Source organism: Oryzias latipes, chromosome 5 (genome assembly GCF_002234675.1).
Source record: "Oryzias latipes chromosome 5, ASM223467v1".
NCBI classification, from domain to species: domain Eukaryota; kingdom Metazoa; phylum Chordata; class Actinopteri; order Beloniformes; family Adrianichthyidae; genus Oryzias; species Oryzias latipes.
Genome location: NC_019863.2, coordinates 7149711 through 7177260, shown reverse-complemented (window position 1 = coordinate 7177260; position 27550 = coordinate 7149711). Strand labels below are relative to the sequence as shown.

The 27550-nt window shown below is 39.3% G+C and overlaps 2 protein-coding genes across 4 annotated transcripts in view; both read right to left on the bottom strand.

Annotated features, from left to right (window-relative positions):
• The window catches only part of LOC101166293 (sodium-coupled neutral amino acid transporter 3-like), a 37122-nt gene extending 34453 nt beyond the window's left edge, over window positions 1–2669 (bottom strand). The window contains exon 1 of one of the 3 annotated variants that reach the window (XM_011474770.3): window positions 2408–2669. The gene's annotated coding sequence lies outside the window, so the exon portion shown is untranslated. Of the gene's footprint in view, window positions 1–1923; window positions 2032–2407 lie in introns of those variants that run through there. The other 2 variants (XM_004068611.4, XM_011474769.3) reach the window with 2 other exon arrangements.
• An 8481-nt stretch (window positions 2670–11150) lies between these two features.
• On the bottom strand, window positions 11151–24671 carry LOC101165877 (RNA-binding protein 5). Its single transcript, XM_004068609.4, has 25 exons — window positions 24496–24671; window positions 24212–24260; window positions 23097–23274; window positions 22861–23019; window positions 22654–22723; window positions 22181–22254; window positions 21425–21508; window positions 19318–19378; window positions 17829–17894; window positions 17562–17722; window positions 17386–17483; window positions 16703–16790; window positions 16557–16625; window positions 16383–16449; window positions 15534–15634; window positions 15328–15457; window positions 14226–14317; window positions 13967–14149; window positions 13727–13867; window positions 12516–12599; window positions 12237–12419; window positions 12065–12139; window positions 11876–11976; window positions 11661–11790; window positions 11151–11583 (listed from the first exon to the last, which is right to left on the bottom strand). The coding sequence occupies exons 2-25, from the start codon at window positions 24226–24228 to the stop codon at window positions 11458–11460; spliced, it is 2538 nt and encodes an 845-aa protein (XP_004068657.1). The 5' UTR covers window positions 24229–24260; window positions 24496–24671; the 3' UTR covers window positions 11151–11457.
• Between the last annotated feature and the right edge of the window lie 2879 nt (window positions 24672–27550).

Here is a 27550-nt window from a genome sequence, read left to right as displayed (position 1 = left end):
GTGACTTCAGCTTGGATGATGGACAGCCACCCCCCCAAAGTCCTCAGCATCTGCTTTCTCAAGAGGAGGCCTGTCAGCAAGATTGAGAAGATCCTCGAAGTATTCCTTTCACCGCCAATCGATGTCCCCAGTCGAGTGTCCTGTGCTCACCACCATGCCTGCAGAAAACTGCTTTCCCCTCCTGAGGCACCGGATGGTTTTCAAGAATATCTTTGAGGCCAACAGATAGTCCTTCGCCATGGCCTCACGGAACTCCTCCCAGGACCGAGTTTTTGCCTCCACAACTGCCCATTATACCCCTACTCAGATTATTTAAGAGATAAAAGACCCACTCCAATCAGCCTATGATCTATTGTAAAAGACGTCCCGGTGATCTTTTAATCATGATTATGACGTGTTTAGCCAACATTTTACAAAACTGTTTACCCAAGCAAATTCATAGTGCTTTTATTTTGGTAAATCGAAATATATTGGTTCTTAAAGGGAACAGTCAACATTGGGCAAATTCCACAACAACAAATTTTTTCTGTATAAGAAAAAAGAAAAGAATGAGAATGAGCCTTAAGCAATAAGGTTCTAAAAGTAGGACTGAGGAAATAAAGTATTTTTTCCCAACATTGCTTATTGTAGCGTCTCCAATACTTTAAACGGTTTAGGAGCCTGAATGGTGCTTCAAAAATAAAGGGAAAAAAACACCACTTCTTTCCTGAAACATAAAAGTGTGATGATGAGGCAGCATGACAGAGTGAAGGATGGCTAAGATGCTTTGTTTACATGACAGTCTGCAGCTGCAGCTCCGCTTTCTCACACGCGGAAGTAAACACGTGTTTCCCCGTTCATCACCATGACGTTTGCCTTTTTTTTCAGATCACTCTGATCCATCAGGTCGCTGAACTAGAATCTATTGCTGTGAAGTTCGGCAGAACCTTGGCCTGCTTTGCCGACAGGAGTTTGGCTGGTTCATGACCCGCTGCACAGCTGCACTGCTTTATTCATTCTTATCTGAGCTAAAAAGCACCGCAATCCGCGCTTTTATATGATGCTGGCAGCAACATGGCACAGAGGTTCGGTTTGGTACCCATCCCAAGTAGAAAGTAAGTAGTGCAGGTCTCATGACAGCAGAACAGGCTGCTTCTCGCTGAGATCTTGTTGTGTTGTGGTGTAGGGCTGATCTAACAGGCTCAGTGTGCTCTACTGCCAACTAGGGGTCGGGAATTTAAGTGGAAAACGAGAGTCAGATGCTGAAGGATGCTCATAAATAATTAAAAAGATATCTTGGCAAGATTTCAAATAAATACAAATACCGCCATATTAAATATCGTGATAAATCACAAAATCGTTTTTTTCCTACACCCCTAGTATTTTGGGTAAAAATGTATTTGGATGTATTACTGGTTAGAGAGGAAATGAAATGTGTCCCATTGCGTCAAATTTGCATTCAGGTTTAGGATATAAGGGTAATGTCAAAAAAACCAAAACACTTTTTTTTTTATTGGAGTGGATCTTTAAGATCTTTCAAACAGATCCATAAACAGCAAATTCTTTACTTTATAAACTCTTTGGTCAAGAAAAAAAAGGTTGAAATCATACATTAGTAACTGATTCCTATAAATTAAATATCATCAGCTGAACACAACGAAAGCATGAACACTGAATCAACTCTGAAACACTAATAGAAACAGTTTCTTTGTCATAAAAGTCATAAATATGGAAAAATTAAAAGTAAATCCCCGTTAGCTGCCCCCTGGCCTCATGTGGTCTACAATAACAAAGGCGCTTTGCACGAATGTCCTGTCATTGAAGGTTTTACAAGTTGCACGCAGGTTGGTTGTAATCTGAGGTGTGGAATGTTGGAGCGCGCCACAATGACCTGAAACGACACGTAACCTCCCGGATAGCCCCAAAATTCGCGTCCTAACTTACCGAGAAGAGGTCAAGCACACATTATGAACCTCCCTCCGCTTGTTTTCTATCCACCAGCAGCCCCTTTAACGCCTGTTCCTGCTGCGTATTCACGACTAAAATAACCTGTTTAAAAAGGAAGGCACGTCTCCCTTCTGGGCTGCTTCGCGTAAAACGTGCAACACGAGACGCACGGACTGACTAAAGATGGAAACCAGCAGTGACACTCGCTCCTGAGCCACATGGTCGTGACAACTCGACCTGGCGCTCTGTGCGCTGTCCGTCTGTTCCAAACAAAAAGAGAGCCACATGGCCATTTATCTCTTCCTCTCTCTTCTCTCTCTCTTTGACCAGCGGCGCGAATCCTGTTCACATTTCTTGCAGATTGTCCCTGCGTGGTTGTAGAAACCCAAATCATCTTTCGAAAGGGGACACAGACATATAAAACCGCTCAACACAACCACCCAGGTCTTAGTTTTTCCAGGTCAGACTTGCTTCCTCTTACCAGCAGATCTTGTCCCGAGGTTTTCCCCTTAAATCCCACTGTTGGTGACAGTAATTGACTGTGGAGATGATAGGCGCTGTCCACGCGGGGGTTGATCGTTCTCTTCCACAGGGAGAGTTACCTGTAGGAGTCTGGGTGTGTGGGGATTATGCCAGGTTTTACGCACACTCGGAACGTCTGAAACCGGCGAGGCGGGTACTTTGTGTGCGTTCGGAAATGGTCGATGTTGTTAAGCCATCCTTGGCCCCCCTCCCTGGGGGTCGCATCAGGCCCGCCCTCTGAGTGAACCCCCGCCCCTTGACGCTTGGAGCTGCTCAGATTTCACCGTCTCCGCTCCAGACGCACGTTTGGCGCAGGGAAAGCTGCCCTTCCACTGCGCTTTACTCCGTTTCTGGCATTTAAAATATTTAAAAAACAAGCAGCACGTGTTGTCGGTGGGAGTCCACCTTTGCATTTTGACAGCTTTAGATGAATGTTTTATATGTTTTTATAATGATCTGAGCCAAGGATCCCCAATCAGTTTAAGTGTTTGGCACCTATGGGCAGATTCAGCAAACAGAACCACCTAATTTATGCATTAAAACAACAAGAAAGTTAAGGAAATATAAAATAACACGATTAAAATGGTAAAATACAAAATTGTGCTGAAGTTAAAGAAAATCACATCATTGTAATTATTTTACTTTTTACATTTTCTGTGTGGAAGATCAATTTTTAAGTATTTGTTCAGTAATAAACTTGATCAAGAAAAGTGTTTTGTAAAATATCTCTAACTTTTTACATTTTTTATGAAGTGCCTATTGAGTGTCACCACAAAACCGTCCTGAACCAGCATGAAAAGTACCTCAAATATCTCTACAGACTCTCTTTCATCCAGGTTGATTCCATAGAAGAAAAACTTTTGAAAAGGTTCATCTGGACTTAGCCTTTTATTAGACTAAAGACTTTCTTGCAGATTCCACTGTGGAGTCAGTGAGGAGAAGTAAGAGAAGATGAGGTTGGATTGGCCACACCCTGAGGGAACCAAAATGCACCATCACCCATCAGGCCCTGATCTAGAATCCTCAGGGGAAGATAAAATGAGGAAGACTAAGGAACACATGGAGGTTGATGTCAAGCAGACCTGGAGGGACCTAGAAAGGATGACTCGGGACAGAAGACAATGGCAGTGAGTTGTTGATGGCCTATGCCCAGCAGGGATAATAACCACCATGTCTTAATTTAGGCAAAACATCCTCAATCTCATAAATCTAAGTCCAGATGACCCTTTAAACAACCTTTTATGCTTTTAATCTATACATATTCTAACAACAATTTGATTAATATCTTCATTTGTGGTTGCTGAACCGATTCATCCGATTCATGAACTGTACAGGAAAGCCCATATTTGGTAAACACTCACCGAAACCAACCATACAAAAACATAAGAGCACCATAAAAATGTATGTGAAGGTTATCACTAAATTCCCTTTTGAAATTGAATCGGTTAGTTCAAAAGGGGCCCAAGTCCACAATTTTTTTAAATAGAGATATATGTTCTATGGTCTTCAAGGAAGAAGCTTTCAGATTATGTGCAAAGAAGTCCCAAGTCCGTTGTAATGTATTGACTATGCTTGACATTTAAAATGCATTAAGTGCAAAATTCCTGGGCTTGGTTCTCTCTTGGATGGGTTTAGCTTTATCCCATAGATGGTAGCACTAGTTATCCAAAATGGCAGCATCCCTGTTAAATTCAAGAAGGTCCCAAGTCCAGAGACTTTAGTTTGCTAGTCCTCTGAAATGATAAAAGTGAGGTGCTTCATATTACAGCATTTGTAAGCTATGAACTGGTGCTAAATCTGGATAAAATATTAATCATGTGTGTAGCCTCCCTTTATGATATGCAATTAAAATCTTTCCTGGAAAAATAAACCTCTTGGACTTGGGCCCCTTTTGAACTAACTGATTCAATTATTCTTAAATAAAAACTGTTTCCACATAGAAACGATATACTCAACAAATTCAATTATGTGGTTTTACTTTTTCTATAAAACCTTATTAAATTTGATTTCAGCTGCATTAAGGGGGATCAGTTACACTGAAATACATTTCTTAATTATATCCATTTAAAAAAACAACTATGTCAAATAACCAGTTTGGTTAATATCCATAACAAAGCAGTTGATGAAATGACTGTCGTGGCAATAAGAGTGTAGGACATGAACAAACCAGCAAGAAAGCCCACGTGAGTCCCTGCTGCTCTATGAAACTTCTGGGTTGATCCTAACGTCTCCGTTTCACCTGAATCTTACAGAAAACAGTCAAAGGCTCATGTTTGCTTTACAAGAACTTATAAAAATAAAACGTCACAGATTCTTACGAGATCTCATGACAGGAGACGAGGAGATATGAGGAGTAAAAAAACTAACAAACAGAGATTTGCTTTCACTACCATCTGCTCCTTTGTTGCTTATAACTTTTTTTTTAGGTTATCTATATACGCCACGCTCATGGAACATCATCACTGCTGCACATCCACCAGAAAAACACAAGGACATTTCTCAGATTTAGAGCTGTAACCATTCATATTAGTGACGATTGGATTCACATCATTTGTGGTCGATGACCCCATTCATAGTCAATATTGGTTTATTTGGAACGATCAAATTAGATCATATTTATTGACCTAAAATGGATCCAGGGCATCTTTAGCCAAAACTTCCACCAGTGTGACTCTGAGATAAATACCTGCAGGTGAAGTTTTCCAGATTCCTTGTGTTTCTTCAAGATAATCAAGTGTAAATTAAATATGTGTACAACAAACAAGTTAACAAGAATGAATGTCAAATCCATTCACATTTTAGTTTCTAAAGTTTAGCCCACTGTTGTTTTTCCACATCCAAATAATCCAAAGGGAACATTATTGGAACATTCTAGCACACTGTATGGTCACATGACTTTGCTAAATTGTAAGTGTTTCTACACATGGGACTGGAATGATCGACTCATAAGTTTTTTGCTGACATCACACGTGTGTTGTCCGCTGTGATGCACTTGGTTGTTTTTACATTATAGTAAATTAAACCTACCATGTCTCAATTCAAATTATACTTTCCATTATCGAATATAATCGATTTATCTGATTTTGAAACAATTTTATAATGGTATGTGTCGATTTGATTTGTGTAACCACTTGCCTCAGACAGAGTGATCTGGTTGTATTGTAGGAAAATCGATTTATCGATGAATTGGTAAATCCCTGATAAAAGTGCGTATGTGATCTGCGCCTGTGCTTTTGACAGAATACTCTGACTCATTCTTTTTCGTCAAAGTGAGTAAGGATTTAAAAAGAACATTTTTACAGGTGTGATTTTTTTTTTACAGTTTTATGCAGCTGGTTTGATTCACTTGCTCCCTATGAAATGTGTTGTTTCTCTCTGTTCGGTTAAGAGCTGGACAAAAACTCCAGGTGAGGGGGTCACTCAGCCTGACAGTCATTTCTAAGGGTGAGGATTTCACAGGGAAAACCCTTTTTTTTGCACAAGGTCTAATATGAAAAATACAGTAATAATATTTCAAATTAAAATGTTGTAGGATGTGGTGGAGAAAACGGCTCACTTCCCACAGCTTGACCTTAAACGTGTCTTTTAGAGTCACGTGTAAGTTCAACAGAAAGGCCAAATCAAGGCCACTGATGTGAAAGCGGCCCACAGCGCCCTCTAGTGGCCATACTGGTTCATGTCCAGAAACTTTCAGAAAAGACTACTGTAAAAAAGGAAAACACAGGACTCAGGCAGCTGATAAAAGCTCTTAAAAATCTTCTATGCATTTAAAATATACATGTCAGTATTTATAATAAATGCTTGGTTTGAGAAGTCTTCACTTAAGATCCAACAGCTATTAAATACAAAGATGGACTTTCCCTAGAAAGGATTTTTCTCTGTTTTCTTTTGCCTAAATCAGTTCTGCTGCTAGTTTTTAATGTAGGAATTTAGTCCGAGTATCAAATGTAATTTTTAATTCAATTATAAATAAAATCCAAAGATGTTTGGATTTTATTTATGTGAAAGTTCATGCTTTTTCAGAAAAATATGAGGAAACAGGCTGAGTTTTCTCATAATAAAGGTTCTTTGTTTTGTATCAACTCAATGATGACACATTTACTATTACATCTTTATTCTTTTATTTTGTTAAATGTAAACACAATTAGGTTATCTTATAAATAATTCAATTTCACGCCTTACTTGCAAATAAAAGCCCAAGCTTTATTTTTCGGCATATTTAAAACAATTTTCACAAATCCATATCTGTGCATTTTAGTTTTCAAAACGTTTTTATTTTTAGCTTATTTATTTACTGAAAAACAATGTGAAAAACAAAAAACAAAGGCACATTTCAAAGGTGGATTCCTCTGACGGATACTGTATCGAATCCAACGAAAACTTTTCCAGCTTTCCGACAGAAAATAACTTCTTTTGTGCATTTTAACACTTTAAGATCACATGAGAAAGTTTAGGTTTTGTAGTTTTCCTAAACTACACAAAAAAACAAAAAGTTTTTTTAAAAAAGACAGATATTTCCTAAAAATACTTTTGTTTTTAAATGTGAAGCAAGAGTCAAATGAGAAGGAGAGTCAATGAAATTACACCAACACTGAAAGGAAACTCACCGTCACTTCATGAGACACACCTGTCCAGCTGCTCGTTAACATAAATGTCTAATCAGCCAATCAAAAGGCAGCAATTTAATGCATTTAGGCATTTTGACCTGGTCCAGAAGATCTGCTGCTGCAGTTCAACCGAGCATCAGAACAGGGAAGAAAGGAGATTGAAGTGACTTTGAAGTGGCATGCTTGTTGGTGCCAGATGGACTGGTCTGAGGATTTCAGAAACTGCTGATCTTCTGGGATTTTCACCCACAACCATCTCTAGTGTTTACAGAGAATGATCAGAAAAGTGAGCGGTAGGTCTGTGGGGAGAAATGACTTGTTGATGTCAGAGGTCAGAGGAGAATGACCAGACTGGTTCCAGCTGATGGAAAGACAACAGGAACTCAAAGAACCACTGGTTCTAACCGAGGTCTGCAGACGAGCATCTCTGAATGCACAACACGTCCAACCTGGAGACAGATGAGCTACAGCAGAAGACCACAACACCAGGAAACTGAGGCTAAAATTCCCACAGGCTCACCAAAATTAGAAGATTGAAAAACATTGCCTAGCCTGACGAGTCTCCATTTCTGCTGCCACACTTAGATGGTAGAGTCAGAATATGGCATCAACAACATGAAAGCATGAATCCACCCTGCCTTGTGTCGACAGTTCAGGCTGGTGGTGGTGGTGTCATGGTGTGGGGGATATTTTCTTGCCCCACTTTGGATCCCTTATACCAGGGGGGTCAAACTCATTTTCACAGAGGGCCACATCAGCACAGTGGCTGTCCTCAAAGGGCCAGATATAATTTATACATGTAACTAAATGTAATGCATAATAAATGTAACTACTCCTTAATGTTAAATTACTCAATATTTATTGATTATAACTTTTTAAAGTGACAATAACAGTTACATAGAAGACACAGCTTGTCACTCTAACATAAATCCTTTTGAATTTTGTCCGCTCATTAAAACCCACATAACTCCATTAATGAAGGATCAAACTGTCCAAGTGAATAAAGGAAAATAACATAAAACTGAGCTAGAAAGAACATGTATGACACGTGTAACATTTTACAAAAAAAGGCTGCACACAGCCGTGCCTCCAACTGATGGTTTGATGACAACAATTTGTCTGCATACACACATTAGAACTGCAAACATTGAATAATTACAACAGTAGCTACACAAAATTAATATGTAATTAACAAAAAAAAATATTTTAAGAAATTAAAAACTTTTTTGCTCTTGCGGGCCACATAAAGTGACATGGCGGGCCACATTTGGCCCGTGGGCCTTGAGTTTGACACACGTGCCTCAGTACTAATTGAGTATGGTTCAAACGCCACAGCCTACTTGAGTATTGTTGCTGAACATGTCCATCCCTTTCTGACCACAGTGTACTAATCTTCTTCCAGCAGGATAACACGCCATGTCAGAAAGCTGGAATCATCTCAGACTGGTTTCTTGAACATGACAATGAGTTCTCTGGACTCAAATGGCGTCTACAGTCACCAGATCTCAACCCAACAGATCACCTTTGGGATGTGGTGGAACGGGAAATTGGAATCACGGATGTACAGCTGACAAATCTGCAGCAACTGTGTGATGCTGTCATGTTATTATGGACCAAACTCACTGAGGAATGTTTCCAGTACATTGCTGAATCTATGCCACCAAGGGTTACGGCAGTTCTGAGGTAAAAATGGGTCCAACCCGGTACTAGCAATAGTAATGTGGCCATCATACCAGTGAGCGTTTGCTTTAATGCCTTTGCATGTGGTGTTTTTGAGGGAAGCCTCACTTCCAGGAGAACACAAACACGGCATGTAATCAGACTTCGTTCATTGTGGTGTAGTGCTGCTACATATGTGATCTTAAGAACATTTCACATTGAGAGGTGAAAACGGTTCAGTAGATTTCTCAAGAGCTACATTGGATTATATTTCACTGCATGACGGACATTGTTTAAATGTGTTTCAGCAGCGTGGAGCCAGGCAGACTGACCTCTAACCTCACAGGCAAGTAGGGGTGGGATTATATAAACTCGCTCCTTTTCACACAATAAATCCAGTTCTACTTGACTTTAGTTTATGATCACTATATTTAATTAATCATGTGACTCAAGTATGTCTTTGTTTTTTAATCTATGCATTTCATCATTTTTGTAATGAGCCAGATAAATCAGTGATTTTTTTTTATGTATTGTCTACAATCAATGCTTCAAATAAAATAAATAAAAATATTATTTAGGATCATACCAACCTTTGACCTGAACTGCAGTTTTATATTAATTCTCTAAATGTCTATTAAGCTTTTTTTTTTAAAAGATTTCTATCTGTTGTGAGTTGTGAGAGCAGGGTCCTCTGTTCTCAAACATGTAAGTTATCCTTTTCGGAAATTCTAGGAAAAGAGCCAAACTTCCCAGGGACAGAGAAACTCCCTCTGCAGCTGGGATTTCATTTGAATAATAAAATAATGCAACCCGACACCTCTCTGACTTTTCCACTCAGCGGCACTGAACTGTTATTTTTTAATAGTGGTCTCACATGTCCGTCTGTTTAACATTTCACATGCGCAGCTCTGAAAGGTGTGAAGTGCCAGAAAAGTCAGGTGGAGAATTTAGAGGCCTGCCTTTAAATACGAGTCTAAAAAAATACATTTGTTGTAAAAAATATATTTTAAAAATCCTAAAGGAAGTGTTAATTTGCCAAGTACTAAGCTGCAATGAGCTGAGCTGAGCTGAGCTGTCCAGTTAGAAAACATTTCGTGTCATGTTATCCTGCTGGGTGGGACGGGTGTAGCTTCTAAAAACAAATAGAAAACCTGCTGAGGAGAAAAGGCCTAGTAGGGAGTTGACATCTTTCCTGGTTTAGATGGGAAGTTCTTGGATCAACAGGAATCATTTTGATTGCATAAGCTTTAGCGCTTCTCTGCAACCTCACTTCCTTTCATTTTCAAAGAAAAGTCACTAAGTTAGGGTTATTGTTACTTCCATAAGTACTTTTCCTATTTAATCTGAATTTACACCAAATACCTCAAAGTTCCCTTTGATCTCACTAACAATGACTGAGAAGCATCGCCATTGTAACCCTTGTGCTATCCTAGGCACTTTAACGTTGGGAGTTGGGTCATCTAGACCCACTACTAGACAGTGCTCTAAACCTTTTTTCTTCAATGATTTGTGATCTTCACTGGTGTCCATGGATTACATGAAATCTTTCCACCTTTATCCACCTTTGTCATGGTAGGGAGAACACGTCAATGGAAGGGTGGGGTCATCTAAGATGGCACAAGGGTTAATTAGTTTCATGCCCCCAAAACGAAGACATTAAGGTAGAGACAAACAACTCAAATTTGCCACGACAGATTGACAGCTGCGTCTCCTCACTATGTTGTTCTGAGGTGTTCCACTTCCGCAAGTTTTGCAGGTCACTTGGGGGTCATCCAGTCCCTGCTTCAGCAGGTCCCAGACCTGCTCTATGGGGTTCAGGTCAGGGGTCACTGCTGGTCAAACCATGTGAGGCACTTCAACTTCCTGAAGCCCACCTGTGAGAAACCTATCACCATGTGTTGGAGCGTTATCCTCCATGAACAGAAAGTTGGGGGTGTGCCGGTGGAATCGGGGGATGATGGTAGTTTAATGATGTCTCTGAAGTAAGAATGTGTAGTAACTGGACCATCTAATAACCAAATCCGTTTTGGGGCCGACTGGTGATGCCCGTCCAGACTGTTGCTCCTCCTCCACCAAAGTGACCCCTGGAGACCGTGTTGATCTCAGCGTGTCGCCTCACCTCGCCTTCATCAGCAACTCTGACGTCCATCATTTCTGTGGATGGTGACCCAAACCACCAGTGAACAGGACCGTAGACCATTGCTGCATTGTCCAGGTCACATGGTTGTGTGCCCACTGCAAACACGCCGGTGTTTTGGTGTCAGTGAAGTCACCTGCAATTGTCTCCTTGGTGTCGCTCAACAGCACTTTTTTGTGCCTCATTCGGTTGGAGGCGTTTCGTTCTACTGTAAGCAATAAAGCTTTTTTGTTAAATGAAGACATTTCTTCAATATCTGTCACTATAAACTATGGTTCACTGCAGGTAATCACACAAAGTTCACATCCCATCATTTATTTTTTCTTAATTACACAAGATTTTGTATAAACTGTACAGTCAAGACAAAAAAGGATCCATTGGTCAAATATAAAAACAACTATGGAGATCAGGAAGGACACCCAATGTGCATATGTACAATTTCTAAGTTAAATTAATCCCTACATGGTACGTCTCTGCAGGCTTTACAGGAATGACCAACATCTGGTTTGCAGCTGGAAATGAAACCAGACATGGAAATGACATCATTTATTCTATTTGCTTCCTGTGCGGCAGACAGAGCGGACGAGTCCATCACCAAGACAGAAATCACTCCAGTTCAGTGAAGCGCGCAAACATGGCTTTCCTGACTGCATCTTTGTACGTGTCTGAAGGAGAGAGGGTGTAGTTGGTGCCCTTAGTGCCGAGTCCAGCTCCTTTTGTTCTCAGCTGAGCCTGTGGGTGGGGTGGGGGCAAATGTCAGCACCAGAGTTGAGTCGTCACTGGTTAACAACACCAACGGCAGCAGATACCTCGATTGGAGCAGTGATGCCCTGCTGGTTCCGCCCCAGACCTTTGCCTTCCTTCCAGCCCATGGCCTGCAGCATTTTGTTTCCAATGTTGTCACTGCTGAGGCCATCTTTGGTGGGCTGTTCATAGTTGCTGGGGTGGCAGAGAAAAGCATTAAGTCTTCAAAAAACAACATCATTTGAATTCTTGGAAGATGTGGTTTTGTTTTTAAACTTACATGACAGGTGCCGGCTGGCTGAATTTCTTCTTTTTGGACACGGGGGGTTCTGGAATGCCATATTTCTCTCTCCTCTCAGCCGCTCGGTCCCTGTACTTTTGCTGTTCAGAAAGAAAGACGCATGTTCAAATCCAGCACAGTCATGAAGAGAAGGTTGGGACACGGAGACACAGGATTTAGTTTAGGAACCTCGGACTCTTTTCGCTCCAGCTCCTCCAGTTCTGCTTCAGTCATCTTGGATCTGCGCAGAACTTCCAAGTTTTTCTGAAAGAAAAAAAACACAACATCAAACAAACAAATCCCCCAAAACAACAGTTTTCTATGCACCATGGCTTAAGCATTAAAACAGACGCAGCTTTACCTTGTGAAGGTCAGAGAGTTGCTGATGCCGAACTAAACTTTCTTTATTTGGAAACTGTCTCCTGCAGAGCAAACAGGCCAACTTCTTCCAGTCTGTCAGCTTGTCCTGACCTCCCTCCCCATCAGGCTCTGCTCCTCCTTCCTCAGGGTCACTGTCTCCACTGTAGGCTGCCACAAGGCCACACTAACCAGAGAAGATGCACAGTTGAGACCAATGAGCATTAATAAGACGATTGCTTTCCTCTTGCAGAAGGCTGTGGCCACAGAGACCAGACTTCACCTTAGAAGCACCGGCTAAGCTGACGGGGGCCTCCTCTTCAGCCATCCTTGACGCCTCATGGACGAGTCGGTCTAGACCCGCCTGCTGAAAAACCAACAGAACCGTTATTGGAGCAACACAGCTTGGAGACACTAAAGCAGGGCGGCGGCCTGGGACGTGTGGGCGTGTCATCTGTATCTCTTCTCACAATGAGCTTTTCCCCCGTTGTGGGGTCATAAGGAAAGGGTCCACTCACGCAAGGCTGTTACTGTGACCCCGCCCACCTTTATAATACTGCAGTTTTTCCACGTCAGCCTTCATGAACAGGAGATTTAACTTCATATGCTCCGAAGGGCATATGAAGTTACAATCCGGTGTTTTTGATAGTGTTGCCTGTGAGGTGACATGAGCGTGCGCGTCTGAGCGTGCGCGTCAGAGCGTGTGTGGGTGAGGCGAGTGTGAGTGCCGAAGCATGAAGCTGATCCGCAAACTGCTGCACACGTTTATGACCGCACAGGGGATTTGTTTGGTCAGGTTTTTGACATCACAGCGCTGACATTTATACAATTATACGTTCAGTTTGTTGAATTAAAAACAAGCAAGGTGAGATTAAACGCAGACCTTTTCTGTTCCCCCAAAAGTCAAAGTTAATACTACGGCTGATCAGAACTCCGTTTAGTGGGAGTGAAAAAAAAGGAATAAAGACGCCGTCTAATTGCAGAAAATGCATCTTACTGTGATTATCACGCTAATAACAAAGTAGAAACATTTAATTTTACGTGCAATAAAAGCACCATCACAGAATGAACTTACATGAAGTTCCTCTGGCCCGGTCTCATGATGTAACAAGAGATCAAAAAGCCAAAAGCATCCGCTTATTTTTCAGGTTAATGGTTGTAAAGTTCTTACAAATATTGATGGTATTTTGTTCTAATGAATCCAAACCTATTACTGTTGGTATGACAACCCACAAATGCAGTACTTTTGGTTTCAAACAAATGCAGTTGCTGCTTGTTTACCTTGTGAAATATTGTTATGAAAGCACTTTTTGGAGTTAATGCCAAAATATTTTTTCAAAAAGCTATCTGACCTGCTGTTTGTGAATTAAATATAATGGAAATGTTTTTCTTCTCATCAGAGTTCACATTACAGTTGGCGATGGCAGAGTTTGTTAAGGAGAACGTTTGGAAGTGGCACTTCCTGTCACAACCGTTGCTGCTCTAAAGCCTTACCTTCCTTTCGAACAACGAGTATCCAGCGTCAGCAGCGGCCGCCTCCTTCCTCTCCTCTTGACTGATGGGCTGAAAGCTGCTCTTGAAGTTCTCCTTCTGCTTGTTAAGACTTTTAGCCCACCGCTCCATGTCCTTAGCAATCTGAGAGTAAAAAATAAATAAATACATACTTGGACTGAATCTAACAACTCTAAGAAAAGCAGATTTTCTGCAGATATGGTGTGTGTTTAACATGGCCACCTGCTGAGCAGTCTTGCTCTTTGGCTTCTCCTTCTTCTCTTTGGGTTCCTTGCTGCTGCTCGCCGCAGAGCCATCAGCCGTTTTCTCATTCTGTTCTGTGTTGATGTTGGCCGGAGCCGGAACGTACGTCTGCTTCTCGGTGTCCCAGTAAAGGTACTGCTGCGTCTGAACGTTGTAGTAATACTGTAGGGGCAAAGGCATGCGGTTCACCACAACAACATTCACCAACACAACACGGCTGAAGATGGTTACTACCTACATGTGAATTTGGGTCATAATAGAGGCCCGTTTGAGGGTCGTAATAGTAGCCGGAGGACTCATCGTACTGATAGGTGGAAATATCAGGAACCGCTGTTGGATAAAAAAAAAAAAACAAACAAAACTGATTTGAATGGATTCAAAATGTGGAAGTCAGCGTCACAAATAAACGTCTGGTGCTTAAAAAACAAGTGCGAGTGACAACTCCCATCCATTAGCATATTAAACCTCTGTACTAAAATCAATCTTTTAAAGTTGAAATAAGTTAGCAAAAAAGAAGCTAACATATGGAGACAGAATGACTGAATCCATGCATTTCATAGGGATTCATTGTTTCTTATATACAAGTTAAATTAAATTAAAGTCATGATTTCTCATGAATCTAATCACATTAAAAGATGGATCCTCACTATACGTAGGCAAATTTTTTTTGTCTCACTGTTTCACAGGTTTTTACAGCTCAATTTTGAGTCCTTTTTTATTTTATGTAGATCAACTGTGTTCTGATTGGCTGTTGACCACATCAGTCTCCAAGTTGTCTCCTGTATAAAATGCATTTAGTCTGCAAGAGTTGCATAAATAATAAATTATGATCTTTGTTTACAGTCTAGAAAGCTAAACTTGTGTTTCTATGAAAGTGTGTGTGTGTGTGGATACGTGTATATATATATATATATATCTCATTGTAACAAATGGTCCGCTTTTTTTTTTAAAAAAGTGATCCAAATTGGGAAAAAACAAGTAGTAAGGACTAAAAACTGGTTACTATTTCTTTTCTTTTGTAAGGTTCCGCCCTTTGCGGAACCCTGAACCGCCACCGCGTGCGTTAAAAAGTGATAATGCACACTTCGTCGCCATTAACCTTACATGTAAAACACCTTGAGATGACTTTTAGCAGGAAAAGTGCTTTATAAATAAAGTTGAATTTAAAAATGTTCATGTCTGCCTGAGTAAAGTGTCTACAGTGTGTTGTGGGGGGTTTATAGCCTTCAAACATCTACAATCCTGCTATGCAGATTTCACCTATCATGGTTTTTTTTAGGACACAGAGATAAACAAGGGGAACAGATTAGATCAGGTTTTATGTCATGTTTTGCTCTTACAGTTGCTGGTTTCTGCAGTCTGTCCAGCAGCTGGTAAAGTACTGCCGGCATTTCCAGCAGCTGCAGCGTCTATAGCTGGCAGATGTGCAGGATGAGGTTTTACATCCAGCTGTTGGGCAAGCGGCAATGCCTGCAATGAATGCAAGGATCATCTTTATTTTGGGAATTACAGCCACCATTTCCTAACTACTAAGAGTGTGCATTACTGGCACGGCAGGCTGTGCAATAATATGTGGTTGGTAGACTTGAGCACTCTGTGACAGAACAACTCCCACTGCAGCTGGAAGAATCTTCATGCCTGGAGCAGCTAAGATTGAGAGAGAGAGAGAAAAAGTTAAATCTTTAATAAACTAATCAAAATTATACCCTGTTAATCAGTTGAATGCATTATTTAACTGTGAAAGAAGCTCATAAAGTACAAGGCAAACTGGTGATGACTTAAGGAAGAACTGATCTGGTTGTGTACCGCTGCAAAATGCAGTACTGGATTTGTAAAGATAATAAATAATCAGATTCTGCAGATTCATGCTTCCACTATGTGCTGTAAGGCAAAGCACACACAAGCAAAAAAATTGCCTCCGATTCGATTAGATGATCCCAGGGATCAGCCTGTGGGCTGATAAATCTTTAAGGTGTGACTTTAAACTGGATCCTGTGATGAATCACCGGATCAAATAGGCACACGCGTCTGGGATAATGAACTATTAATGTGTGGACTGCAGCTGTGTCTGACAGTGAGAGACTGCAGCTGTCATGAAAATCATCTTTGTTCCCTAAAATGTGTTGCCATAGCAATCCCTCTGAGATCCTGCTGGTCATATCTACCACTGCTAATGTGCATTTGTGTCATAAATAAAATCCATAACACGGGTTAAGTTTAAACAAGAACCAGTGAACACTTTTCTGGTCAACAAGTGTTTAATGAATTTCAGACCTAACATTACAACAAGTCAAAAAGGATTTTGTTTAAGTATTAAAACTACTTAAATAATGCAAATCTACTTTAGAACATGTAGTAATGAAAAATGACTTCATTAGAGTTGGAAAACACGTACCTCCAAGGAGTCCATTTCCCTGTGAGGTGCTGGTTGCTGCTCCCTGGTGATAGTATGTCTGGTAATCCTGTAAAACATTCATTGCACGTGTCGAATAAGGAAAGGTGAGCTGCTCCGGTCCAGTCCACCGACACATACCGCCACCAATTACGTGCATTTTATAAATAAACAAACCTGTGACAACGGAGTGTAGCCTTCCTGCAAATACGCATACTCTGACATCCCGTCTGAGCTCTGCTGCGGCTGCAAAGAAAACAGTAACAGTGAACGGGTGACGTTGGCTTATGGAGATGGTTAGAGAGCTAATGAACAAGTGTTACCTGAGTGGAAGACCACTGGGCTGCAGCAATCGCTGTACTTGCCACAGAAAAGGCACTGACTCGATTCCCATCAGGCAGCAGCAGGTCTCTAATCAGGACACAAAGATGAGGAGAGAGGACAAAAACTTTAACAATTGAAATCAATTGAGTTATTTTTGGAAAATAAAAAGTACCAAAAAGAAATAAATAAAATTACAAAAAAATAAATTAATCATAGGCAGGAAAAATCCTGGAGTCTTTGCACATACTGATACCTTATAAATAAACCTTTATTGAACAGGTAGGATAACAAAAAACCATTATATGGCTTTAATGACAGTGGCCATGTCCGAATTCCCACCCTAACCACTATAAATCTATATAGTGCGGCACTATGTAGTGCCCTGGATTTTAAAAGCAATTCGGACACCATGCTCACTACCTTTAAACAAAAATTGTTCCAACGCAATGCATTGTGGTCCATATTCACCGATCTAGTAAGCATTGATGCAGAGACTTCTGGGAAATTTCTAGGGCACTCGATTTTGGAATTGTAGATTGGGACAGCCCTATAAAAAGTGCACCATGTAGGGAGTAGTGAAGGACACAAATAGTGTGAATTTTCTAAGGGTTTCAATGAACTAAGGTTGACATTTGCCATTTCACACACTACAGATTAAGTAAAGGGATTTGAATACACTCACTTTCTAGCACTCTTTGCAAAATCCACCCCAATGGTTTTTCCGTCCAGTTTGAGTGGAGGCTGCAGGCCCTGCAGGATGGTGAGCAGCTGAGAAGCCTCCTGCAAAGGTACAAATGTTTAGGTGCATCTTTGAATCCAGTTTTACGTCTTGCCAGATAATCTAAATCTGTATTTTACCAGTGGGGACGACAACTGCACAAAGGCAAAGCCTCTGTTCTGGCCAGTCTGCTTGTCTTTGATGAGGCGAATGTTGTTGGCTGAAAGGTTAGCGTAGGGTGCTAAGGCTGTCAGGATCGATTCCACAGTGGTCAGGGGGGCAATATTTCTCAGGATAATAGCTGTTACGGACAAAAAGCCTCCACTTACAAAACAAGCAACATCCGAGACGATGTTTGATTCCAGTGAAATGAATCTTTGTATTCAGAAAGAGAGAAAGGTACTTACTGTCCCCATAGAAATCCCCACTCGGTTGAGTTTCAGACACTGCTGTGTTATTGGTCACTTCACTTTCTAATGGCAGAAATGAAAAATAAAATCTTGATGTAATTTTTAGATTGTGTCAAGAAAAGATAGCTGTAATTAAAAAAAAGCCTATGTTAACACAGCCCAAAGCTAAAATATGACCAAGTTTTTTTTTTTTTTACTTCATTTACCAACAAGTAAATCTGCAACAGTACAATCTACCAGCTGTTGTTAAAAAGCAGCTAATGAAGGTAAAACACTAAAGAGATGAAGCTATGCTTTACAGCAATGTTAGATTGTTGAAGTTAACTCACACAAAAAGGCTGTTAAGTTTTCTACTGTTAAATATCTTCTTACTCTATAAAAATAGAGTCTTAAGTCTTTCAATATTTACTATTTTAGGCAACAACTGATTGTCCAAGAGTGTTGTTGATGCTTTTCCTCCAACACTATTAAACGACGTGAAGGCGACAGAAAACAGCAGCTTTTTCTGGGATACTTAACACTTGGATTTAAACATTACCAGAATAGTTCACAGAGGAAGTCTTTTTTTTCATAAGCCCAAACAAACCCACACATCAGTGTGATGCATTCCAGAACTGCAGTCCACATTCGTCTAGAACAGTGATCCTGGACCTTTTTCCAGCCATGGACCCCTTTAATGTCAGACAAGATTTTCATGGTTGTCTGAGGAAGAATTGGGCTTTTTTTTAAGCTTTCAATGTCCCTTAACTTTAAGGATAACGTTTATCTTCATCCTCCATATCTGCAGCTGGTTAAAAATTTTGGTACACTAGTTTTTTATGTAGGAATTATTCAAATGTGATGGATTTTCCCGTAACCCATAACCGTCAAAGTGGAAACAAAAAACTGTCAACCTAGTCTGACTTAGGGTATGACAGAAAAATACAAAATCTAAAAGAAAAAGAAGTCACTGAAAGAAAATAGCAATCATGAATCCACTGAGCAACTTTGAGAAACCTTGTAACATTAGACAGCCAGTTGCTGAATATTCTGCATTTTTAATATGGTGAGGGAGCTACCAACAAAAAGTCCATATTAGGAGTAAAGACTCCTGGTTTTTGTCTGTTAAAAGCAGCTTCCCCTTTTTTTATTTCTTTTTTCATCAAAGGTTCTTCTGTTTTTTTTACAGCATCTGTTCTGTCAACAGAAACTTTCCAAATACGTTTGTTTTTTTTAAACTTTGTTAGCTTGGGAGTTTTCATTTAGCGGATGGCGCAGCCACATTCAGAAAAGAGCGGCTAGATTTTTGAATCGTGACCGAGCAACGTGACGTGCGCCAAGAACGAGTGGAGGAGAGAATCCAGTGGGTTTCTTTCTAAAATAACCCTTTATGCAGAATCAGATTATAAATAAAATGGAAAATAATGTAGGTTGTGTTTATTGCTCTGTAGCGTGGTAACAAGTGGTCCACAGCCGGACACCACTGACCTGCTCCTGCTTTACTCACCAGATTTGGCCGCGCCACACCTGAAGCACTTCAGCCGCCTCCGGAAATTGTACAAGCCACACTGCAAGGAACCATTCACATCACTTTCATTACATAACTAAGACAGGGCTCCTACACGTTTCTTCAAGTTAGATTTAAGACTTTTAGATCTTTTTAAGACGTAGCATTTGAAAATAGAAGATTAATTTCTCTAAACCCTTGAATTTCAGAACAATTACTTGTCAGTAACGTAATAAATGACAGTGACTAGACTACAGAAACCCTCATTCCTCACATTTTGATGCAGTGAAACCATGGGTGACTAATCAAAAATGTGTGTAAACTGTTGGCTCTGACAGTCTCTTGGTAAACTGAATCAAACAGTCAGTGATGCATGTGTGCTAATGGAGAGTTGGAGATTGGTCAAAATAAGATGAAGACAACTGAAATATGGATGTGGACAAAGACGTTTGCTCTTTCGGCAACTGCAGATATTCAGATTATTTTCAATTTATGAAAAACAAAAGCAAAAAAAAAACTTCAGTTAAGTGCAAGTTTTGTCCTAGAGATGACCTGCTTTCCAGTGCCAGAGAGTCAATGAGCAACCTGTCTACTATAGGCTACTATATTATATTTATATATACACATTATGTTATATATTTTTTTCATGTTCATGTGGTGAAATAAATAAGTTGGCACTAAAAAACCCGACTGTCCTTGTGAAGCCTCTGTTTTTATTTTAAGGGGTTCTTGTTTGTGCTAGCTTTATTCCCACAACAATTTGTATGCATGTGGAAAATAAGTAATGAGTAGTGAATTACTTTTTAAATTGGGGAATGAATAATTTAAGTACCATTTCATCCAGTAAATAAAATAATCAAATACTCTTTAAAAGTAATTTACCCAACACTGATTCTTGTTTGTTTGTTTGTTTGTTTGTACACATATTTCATTTACACTTGATTATCCTGAAGAAATCCATGGAATCTGGAAAACTTCCCTTGCACTGTTCAGCACCGGCAGGGATTAATCTGAGTCCCACTAGAGGAAGGTTTGCTAAAGATGCACGGATATTAGGTAAAAATGCATTTGAGAAAATGAAAACGTGTAGACGGGGATTTGTGGTAAAAATATTTGATTTGATTTTTGTGCTAAAGAACTTGATTAATGCAGGAAATGAACCTCCTCGAATGTTCTTCCTCTCCTTGACTCATTTCTGCTTGTACATTTTCATCCTGGCAATCTTCCTCTTGAACAATCTTCCCTTCATTGTTTTCAATGAATTTCTCAAATATAGATGAATTTTTTTGCTGCATGTTTCACTTCCACCATTGCTAAGGTTCCATCTTGAACTATCAATCACAACAGTGTTCAGAAAACTGTAGGAATCATTTCTTGTTTTGCTTGTCCCGTTACAAACTAACCTACCTCCAGCTTGCACCATAAATATGCCTAAAAATTAGGAATGAATTGAGTGAACCCACACAACAAATCAAACGTACCCTAGCTGTAACGCGTGCACGCTCAGTGTGTTTGTTTAGGGAAGCGAGAGAATTAGCGGATGATGGGAGGAGAGAGGGATATCAATCACATTTTAAAGCAGTAAGTATCAAACGCACAGATGTGCGTCTTATACTGCTACACAGTATCAAGATTCTTGCATTCAGCCCTGGTCACAACTAGCTCAAGCAGGTGCTTTCGTTTATTTATTTAATCAACAGTTAGCATCCAGCGTGATGGTGATGGTGCATAACTCGTCCACTTGCACAACCGTGCTTAAAAAATAAAACTTTAGACAAGAAAAGTCATGGAAAAAGTTTTACACAGCATTATTTTTAAGACCAAGATATCAAAATGGAAGACTTTTAAAATGCTTTTTAAGGCCGTACTACCAAATGTTCAAATTCAAGGCTTTTAAGATTTTTTAAGACCCTGGGGGAACCCTGCTAAATGTGCTGCATGGGGGGGGGGGGGGGGGGGGGGGGCATTTTAAAAAAATGATCTGCCAACAAGAACTGGGACAGACTACATGTAGAGATGATACAAAGTGAAGATTTGCAACTAGAAACCCCGAAGGGAAATCTTAAGGGAGAACTAGTTCAAAGTGGTTCTGAGGAGAAAAACGTACCGTGTTGCACAGCCAGTCTTCATACTTGTTTCTAGGGTGACTGTAGTGCATGTCGACCACTTTCCCTTGGATGACCAGACGTTTCTGAAACAAGAAATCAAAATCAGCCAAAAGTTCATGGCGAGCGCCGATCTCATTAATTGGAGCAAGCAGTGTTGGAAGGGAAAGACTGGGGAGAGGGACCCCCAACAGACAGCCTCTGAGTTAAAGACAGGCACGTGATGCATGTGAGCATGATGTCAAAAGGATTCTTTATGTGTTTGGGACCCGCGTGCCCAGACTATGCTGGAGCAGAGTGTAACATGATCCTAATAAGACATTCTTCACTGCTTTAAACAAATGAATGGCCAGCAAGATATATTTTTAAAAATATAGGACCTAAAAAAAAAAGAAAAAGAAAAAAAAAGCTGAAATATGAAGACCCTAACTCCGTTATTTTAAAAACTTTTTTTTTTGAAGCAGACCTAGTAAAAAACTGTTGCTTTAGTAAAAATGCCACTGAAGCCAATTCAAAAAAAGTATCTAGCAAAAAGAAAGACAATCTCATCTGGACAAATCTTATCCTAAAGCAAATTTTAGGATAAGATTTGCTTGTCCTTAAGCACATGAAACTTCTTTTTGTGTGGTATTCATCCATGGGTTGTTAATTTGGTCTGTATAGCTTCCATACTACACATTTTATACATTCTGGTTGCCTTAAGGATTATTTCTCCAGATCCCCAAGATTAAAACTAGACTTGGCGATTGTGAAGCAACCTGATTGGTCTCCATCCATCTGGTAGCATCTTGCAAGTGATAAAAGTCCACGAAGGCGAAACCACGGCTTATACCTAGAGACAGCATTCAAATATAGACGGGAGGTGTGTTAGTTAAGAGTCCATGGGCATATTATTCAAAGTCTTCCACAAACTGCTTCACAACCCAGGCCAAGTTTGGTACAAAACAGGCCGTTCCTTAAGGGCTTTATTGTAGCAAGAAATCCAGCTGAATACCACAGTTTGAGTCTGACAAGTGCGTCAGTCAACTGACTTTCTTACAGTTATCACTGCCGTTCCAACTTACCTTGAGGAAATCCACAAAAACTGTAATGACAAGTCTTGAATAAATATTTTAAATACGTTTTTGACAGAATTCTCTTCTAGCTGCTATGGGAAAAATGGGTCTGAATGGAAGCAGATTGGCCAAAGATCGAGGGGGGAGAATGGGGTCCGGATACACCTGGTTCTCACCTGTTCTCTTTTTCATCAGTCTGACATCAACTGGCTGGGGTCCTTCAAGCTGATCAATGGAAAAACGAATCTATAGAAGACAAAGACAACACTTTAAAAGAACGAATCACATTCGACTCACTTTTAATAAATATTTGAAATAATATCCAAGAGGCAAACAAGCACACAGAGCAGCTAGAGAACTATAGACAAAATCAAACTACTAACGTCCTCTTCCGTCACATGAGGAGCTAGACCTCCTAACATGATGGTCTTGCTCTTCTTGTCTTCTCCTGGTTCTCTTCTGTAGTCTTGATCTGGATAATCGCCATCAGAGTGATAGCCATCCTCTGATCTATCGCTGTTGCGACGTTTTCTCTCTCTTTGCTGAAAAGAAACATCTAAAAGTTCAAACAAAAGAACAAACGGCTGAAAGATCTGTCACTTTGAAAAAGACAAAGTACCTCTGGACTGTCTCTTGTGCCTCTGCGCTCTCCTTCATAGCGCTCAAAGCGTCTCTCTTCGCTCCAGTGGCGCATACTGTGATCGCGATCCTGGTCTCTCTCACGCCTGTCGCGCCAATCTGATTCATCACGGGACTGCTCCGACCCGTATCTGCCACTACGCTCCGTACGTCCAATCCTGTTCAGAACCATGAAAACTCGTGAATAAAATACATCTATTTATTTATAATTTGCCAAAACAAAAATTACACTTAAGCTACCATTTTAAGATTTTTGAAGCTCAATTTGCAGCTGTAGAAGAAAGTAAACTAGTGAGCAATTAATAAAGCACTTATGCTGAAGTACTTGGTCAATAGTTGCCATGTTCCTATAAAATGCTGGTTGGTCTCATGGCTAGAAAAAGCGTTGAACCGCTGAAGTTCACTGAACGTCAACGCCATCATGATTCCACAACCACTACATGTGGTAATGGTGTGCTCTTTGTTTATTTATCAGTCATTTATCCAGGCAGGACAGATTAAGAACAACATTCCTTTTTATAACTGGTTAAATGCAGGAAAGAGGTTATAAGAACAAGAAATAAACTGAATATAATCAGAAGAAAAAACACAATTTAAAAATATAGAACCCTAAATTCAGTGCACTGTGACCGTAGCATTTATAACGACCATTAAAGATGGGTTTTGATATCTGCTTGTGAAATAAAAGTGTACAATCTAAGAGTTTTTTGTAAATCATTCCAGTCTCTCGCTACAGCAGATCAAATACAGAGAATCAAGTATACAGTTTGATTCCGGGACCGTTGAAGATCCGTTAGCATAGCGGGTATCGTACATGTGATGAGGTACGCAAAAAGCGAAGAAAGACCGAGAAGATTCATAAATTAACAGTACAGCAGCCAGTGAAATTTTAAACGAGTGAATAAGTCAAAGTTAATACTTCCTAAGAATACAGCGATGAGTTTTAAATGGAGCATCTGTTATAATTCCCATAGCATTGATAGATGGGCTCCACATTTTGCAGCAGACATGCTTACAAGCTGATATGTAGATAATAATAAATGTCACCACAATCAAGAATAGGAAGATGGTTGTTTGAACCCGTCTCTCTCTTACCTTTTGTCAGCTCCCATTTTTTCTTAAGGACGCTTCAGGCCCGTAACCTCTGAGAAAAAAATATATATATATTTTAAACACTACTGAATATATTCTACATTAAATACAAAAAAATAACCAACAACATTTTTAAATAAAATTGTGTTTGTTCTGAGAATTAATAGAAGCAGAAACATGGATTCCAGCCATATTTGTAGAAAAAAAAGGCGTAGCTAAAGGCCAAATAACGACAACAACGAAATATTCGAAGCCGTTTGGTTGACTTCTAAAGCAGGTAAACTCACCGTAATCTATACGTTCAAAGCCCAGGTACCCACTATCACCGTTTATAGGAATGTCTGCAAAATTGTCGAGGAAAAAAAATCGTCATCTCACACTAAAGGACTTACGTATTACTAGCACCTTCTTTATCCCAAGATGCAACGGGGCACGTCCTGGTGCATTATGGGTAAATCTGACAATTCCCTGAACAAGCCTTGTGGGTGTGTCCAAATTCGAGGGCTGCGTTCTTTTTATAAATATATAAATATATTTTATATATATATACTTTGTTGTTCAAAACACATAGAACAAGTATGCAGGTCAAGAACACTATCAATCAAACTTCATTTATAAAACACTTTTCATATAAACGTATAACACAAAGTACTTTAAATTAAAACAAAACAAAATAAATAATATAAAAACAAGCATGAAAATTAAATTAAACAAGCACAAAAATAAATAAATAACAATAAAAAATAGGGCCCCCTCCCTGTACCTACACATCCCCTCACTTCTTTAACATCCCCCACCTAACTAATGGGGAAAGTCAATGAGAAATGACGAATAAGAAATAGGCTGAGCACGAAAACAAGATGCTGGAAACGCTAAAAATTGGAGCCTCCCTTTCTGTGAACAGCCGCACAACCAGCCAAATGCAGCATCACAGGCGGGGACCGCTCCACCACAGCTAAGCAGTGATGCAGGTCCCCATCCAGAGCCACAGTGGCTGAACAGCAGCCGACCCAGAGGGAGAGGTCCAAACTGAGGAAGCACCGGAAAACAAATAAACAAATGAGACTGAAAAGGTAAACATTGATAAAAGCAATAAACAAGAAAACACGGATATAAGGTAAATTAAAATAACACATTAAAATCTAGTGCAAGTTCATAAAACAAGATAAAATGAATAAAAATATATAAATAAAATAAATTAATAAATAGTGGTAGTAAAAAATTAGCTAAAAGCCAGGTTAAAAAGATGGGCCTTTAGCCTTTTCTTAAAAACTTCAATGCTCTCTGCGGCTCTCAGCTCCTCTGGCAGACTGTTCCATAAACGGGGGCCATAGTGCTCAAAAGATGCTTCTCCGTGTGTTTTGGTTTTTACAGTAGGAATGGTTAACAGACCAGTGCCAGAGGATCTCAGGGTCTGCGAGGATTCATACCTTACTAAAAGATCTGATAAATAAGAAGGCGCAAGGCCGTTGAGACATTTAAAAATGGTTAAAAGTATCGTAAAATCAATAGCCATAACAATGACAATGCCAGGGGATGGCATATATATTACAAAAGAAATATTACAAAATGGATTACAATACATGGAAGGGCTGCATTTTTTCGTCAATAATCCTTATTGAAAATATACAGAATCATAATACAAAAATTAGTCAACTTTAAAATACCCCGATAGAAAAATGAGTAACAAAATGTGTCAGGGGGGGAACATAAAGAAAAAGAAAGAACAAACAGCAAAAAAACATTTTTCGTGTAAACAAAGTGTCAAAAGCTTTGGGGTTAGAGGAAGATTTGATTGTTTTGGTTTAACTAAATCGCAAAACGTTTCAAAAAGGGCTTTTTTTGCAGAAAATTTGCACTTATGAATATGAAATTTGGCTAGTATTATTAAAATATTAATTAAGTACGGTAGTGTTCCCTTATTAGTGAATTTTTAACAGGAATACAAACCAAACAATATACCTTTGTATACTGGATCTTTTTTTTTTTTAATAATATTTTTATTGAGGTGAAGTTTTTCCAAGAAGTTGCTGTTTTGGGGCATTTCCAGAATAGATGTATGATTGTTTCAGTGTCTAAATTTCCAAAAGGAGCAGTTTCTGTCATGTCATGTCCACGTGTAGTGAGGTTTTTGCTGGGTAAGATGTGAAGAAGTTTAAAGCAAACATCCTGAGGTTTATTTGAAATAAAATATTTGGAGGAAAAAGTCCAAACTCTCCTCCACTCAATGTCTGGGGCAAATTTTCTACAGCAGTGGGTCACATATGCAGCTGCGATATAGGGATCTTATTTTTGTATTTGTTGAAGGTCTTGTAGTAAAGTAGGTCTTACAAATATTGGTTTCAAACAAAGAAACTGAATGTAAGGGTAATGGGTGTACAAGACTTTTAAATAACATTATGATTCCTTCAGGAGTAGCATCCATTACTATTGCAAATTCTTTGGGGCTAACTGGGATATTATAAGTGGTTAAAAATTGATTTTTAACTGCTTATAATAGGACATTAAAGTCAAATAGTTGATTCACATATAGTATATTATTTTTAAACCAGTAAGGGAAGAATAAAAATTTATTTTTGAATAACATATTTGTGTTATTCCAAATATGAAAGTTGTGAGGAGAAAATGATTGTTTATAGAATCAGGACACAATCATTTGCTTGTGAAAATGTTTTAATTTAATGGGCAACTTTTGAATGTGATGATTAGATTGAAGAAGAAAAGGAAGTTTAGAAAAGAAACAGTTTGGAATAAAATTCCATAAGGAATCAGGAATAGTTGGGAATTTCTTGATGCAGTTGATCTTAAAGGTGTAATTTAAGGTGGTGAAGTCTAAGACATTAAGTCCTCCTGAATCTATTGTGTTCAAAAGCACTTTATCTTTGGTGTAGTGAGTTTTGATTTTTCCAGATGAATTTGTAAAGCATTTTATCAACAGTTTTACATGTGGACGTGTTGACCCTAAAGTGATGTCTCTTCGGTTAACTTTCTTTTTGGTCTTTTCAATGATGGGATTAAAATTTAAATTGCAAAGGCCTGCATTTGTAGGCTGCTTAAGTTACAGCGTCGCAACAAGTGCTGTCGAAATTCAACAACTCCTATATATAATTTTGATTTGTTTTGTCTGCATTTCTTTTCCTGTGTTATGTTCTTGTGTTGTATAGTTATAAATATTAAATTTTTATGATGTATTCCTCAAATATTCTATTAAAAAAGCGCGACCAGGAAGTGGAGATAATTGCACCTTTTAATGTAAGTAAACACTTTAAAGTGATAAGTTAATGCTTAGATTAATATAAAACATTTTAAAGTTATTTTGATCTGAAAATTTTACAGTAAAAG

Coding starts and splice junctions, on each gene's coding strand:
- LOC101165877 (XM_004068609.4), bottom strand. Junction 16,626..16,702: donor CCCAGTGGTCTTCCACTCAG/GTAACACTTGTT, acceptor TTTTCTTTGCAG/CCGCAGCAGAGCTCAGACGG. Junction 12,600..13,726: donor ACTCGTTGTTCGAAAGGAAG/GTAAGGCTTTAG, acceptor TTGGTTTTTCAG/CAGGCGGGTCTAGACCGACT.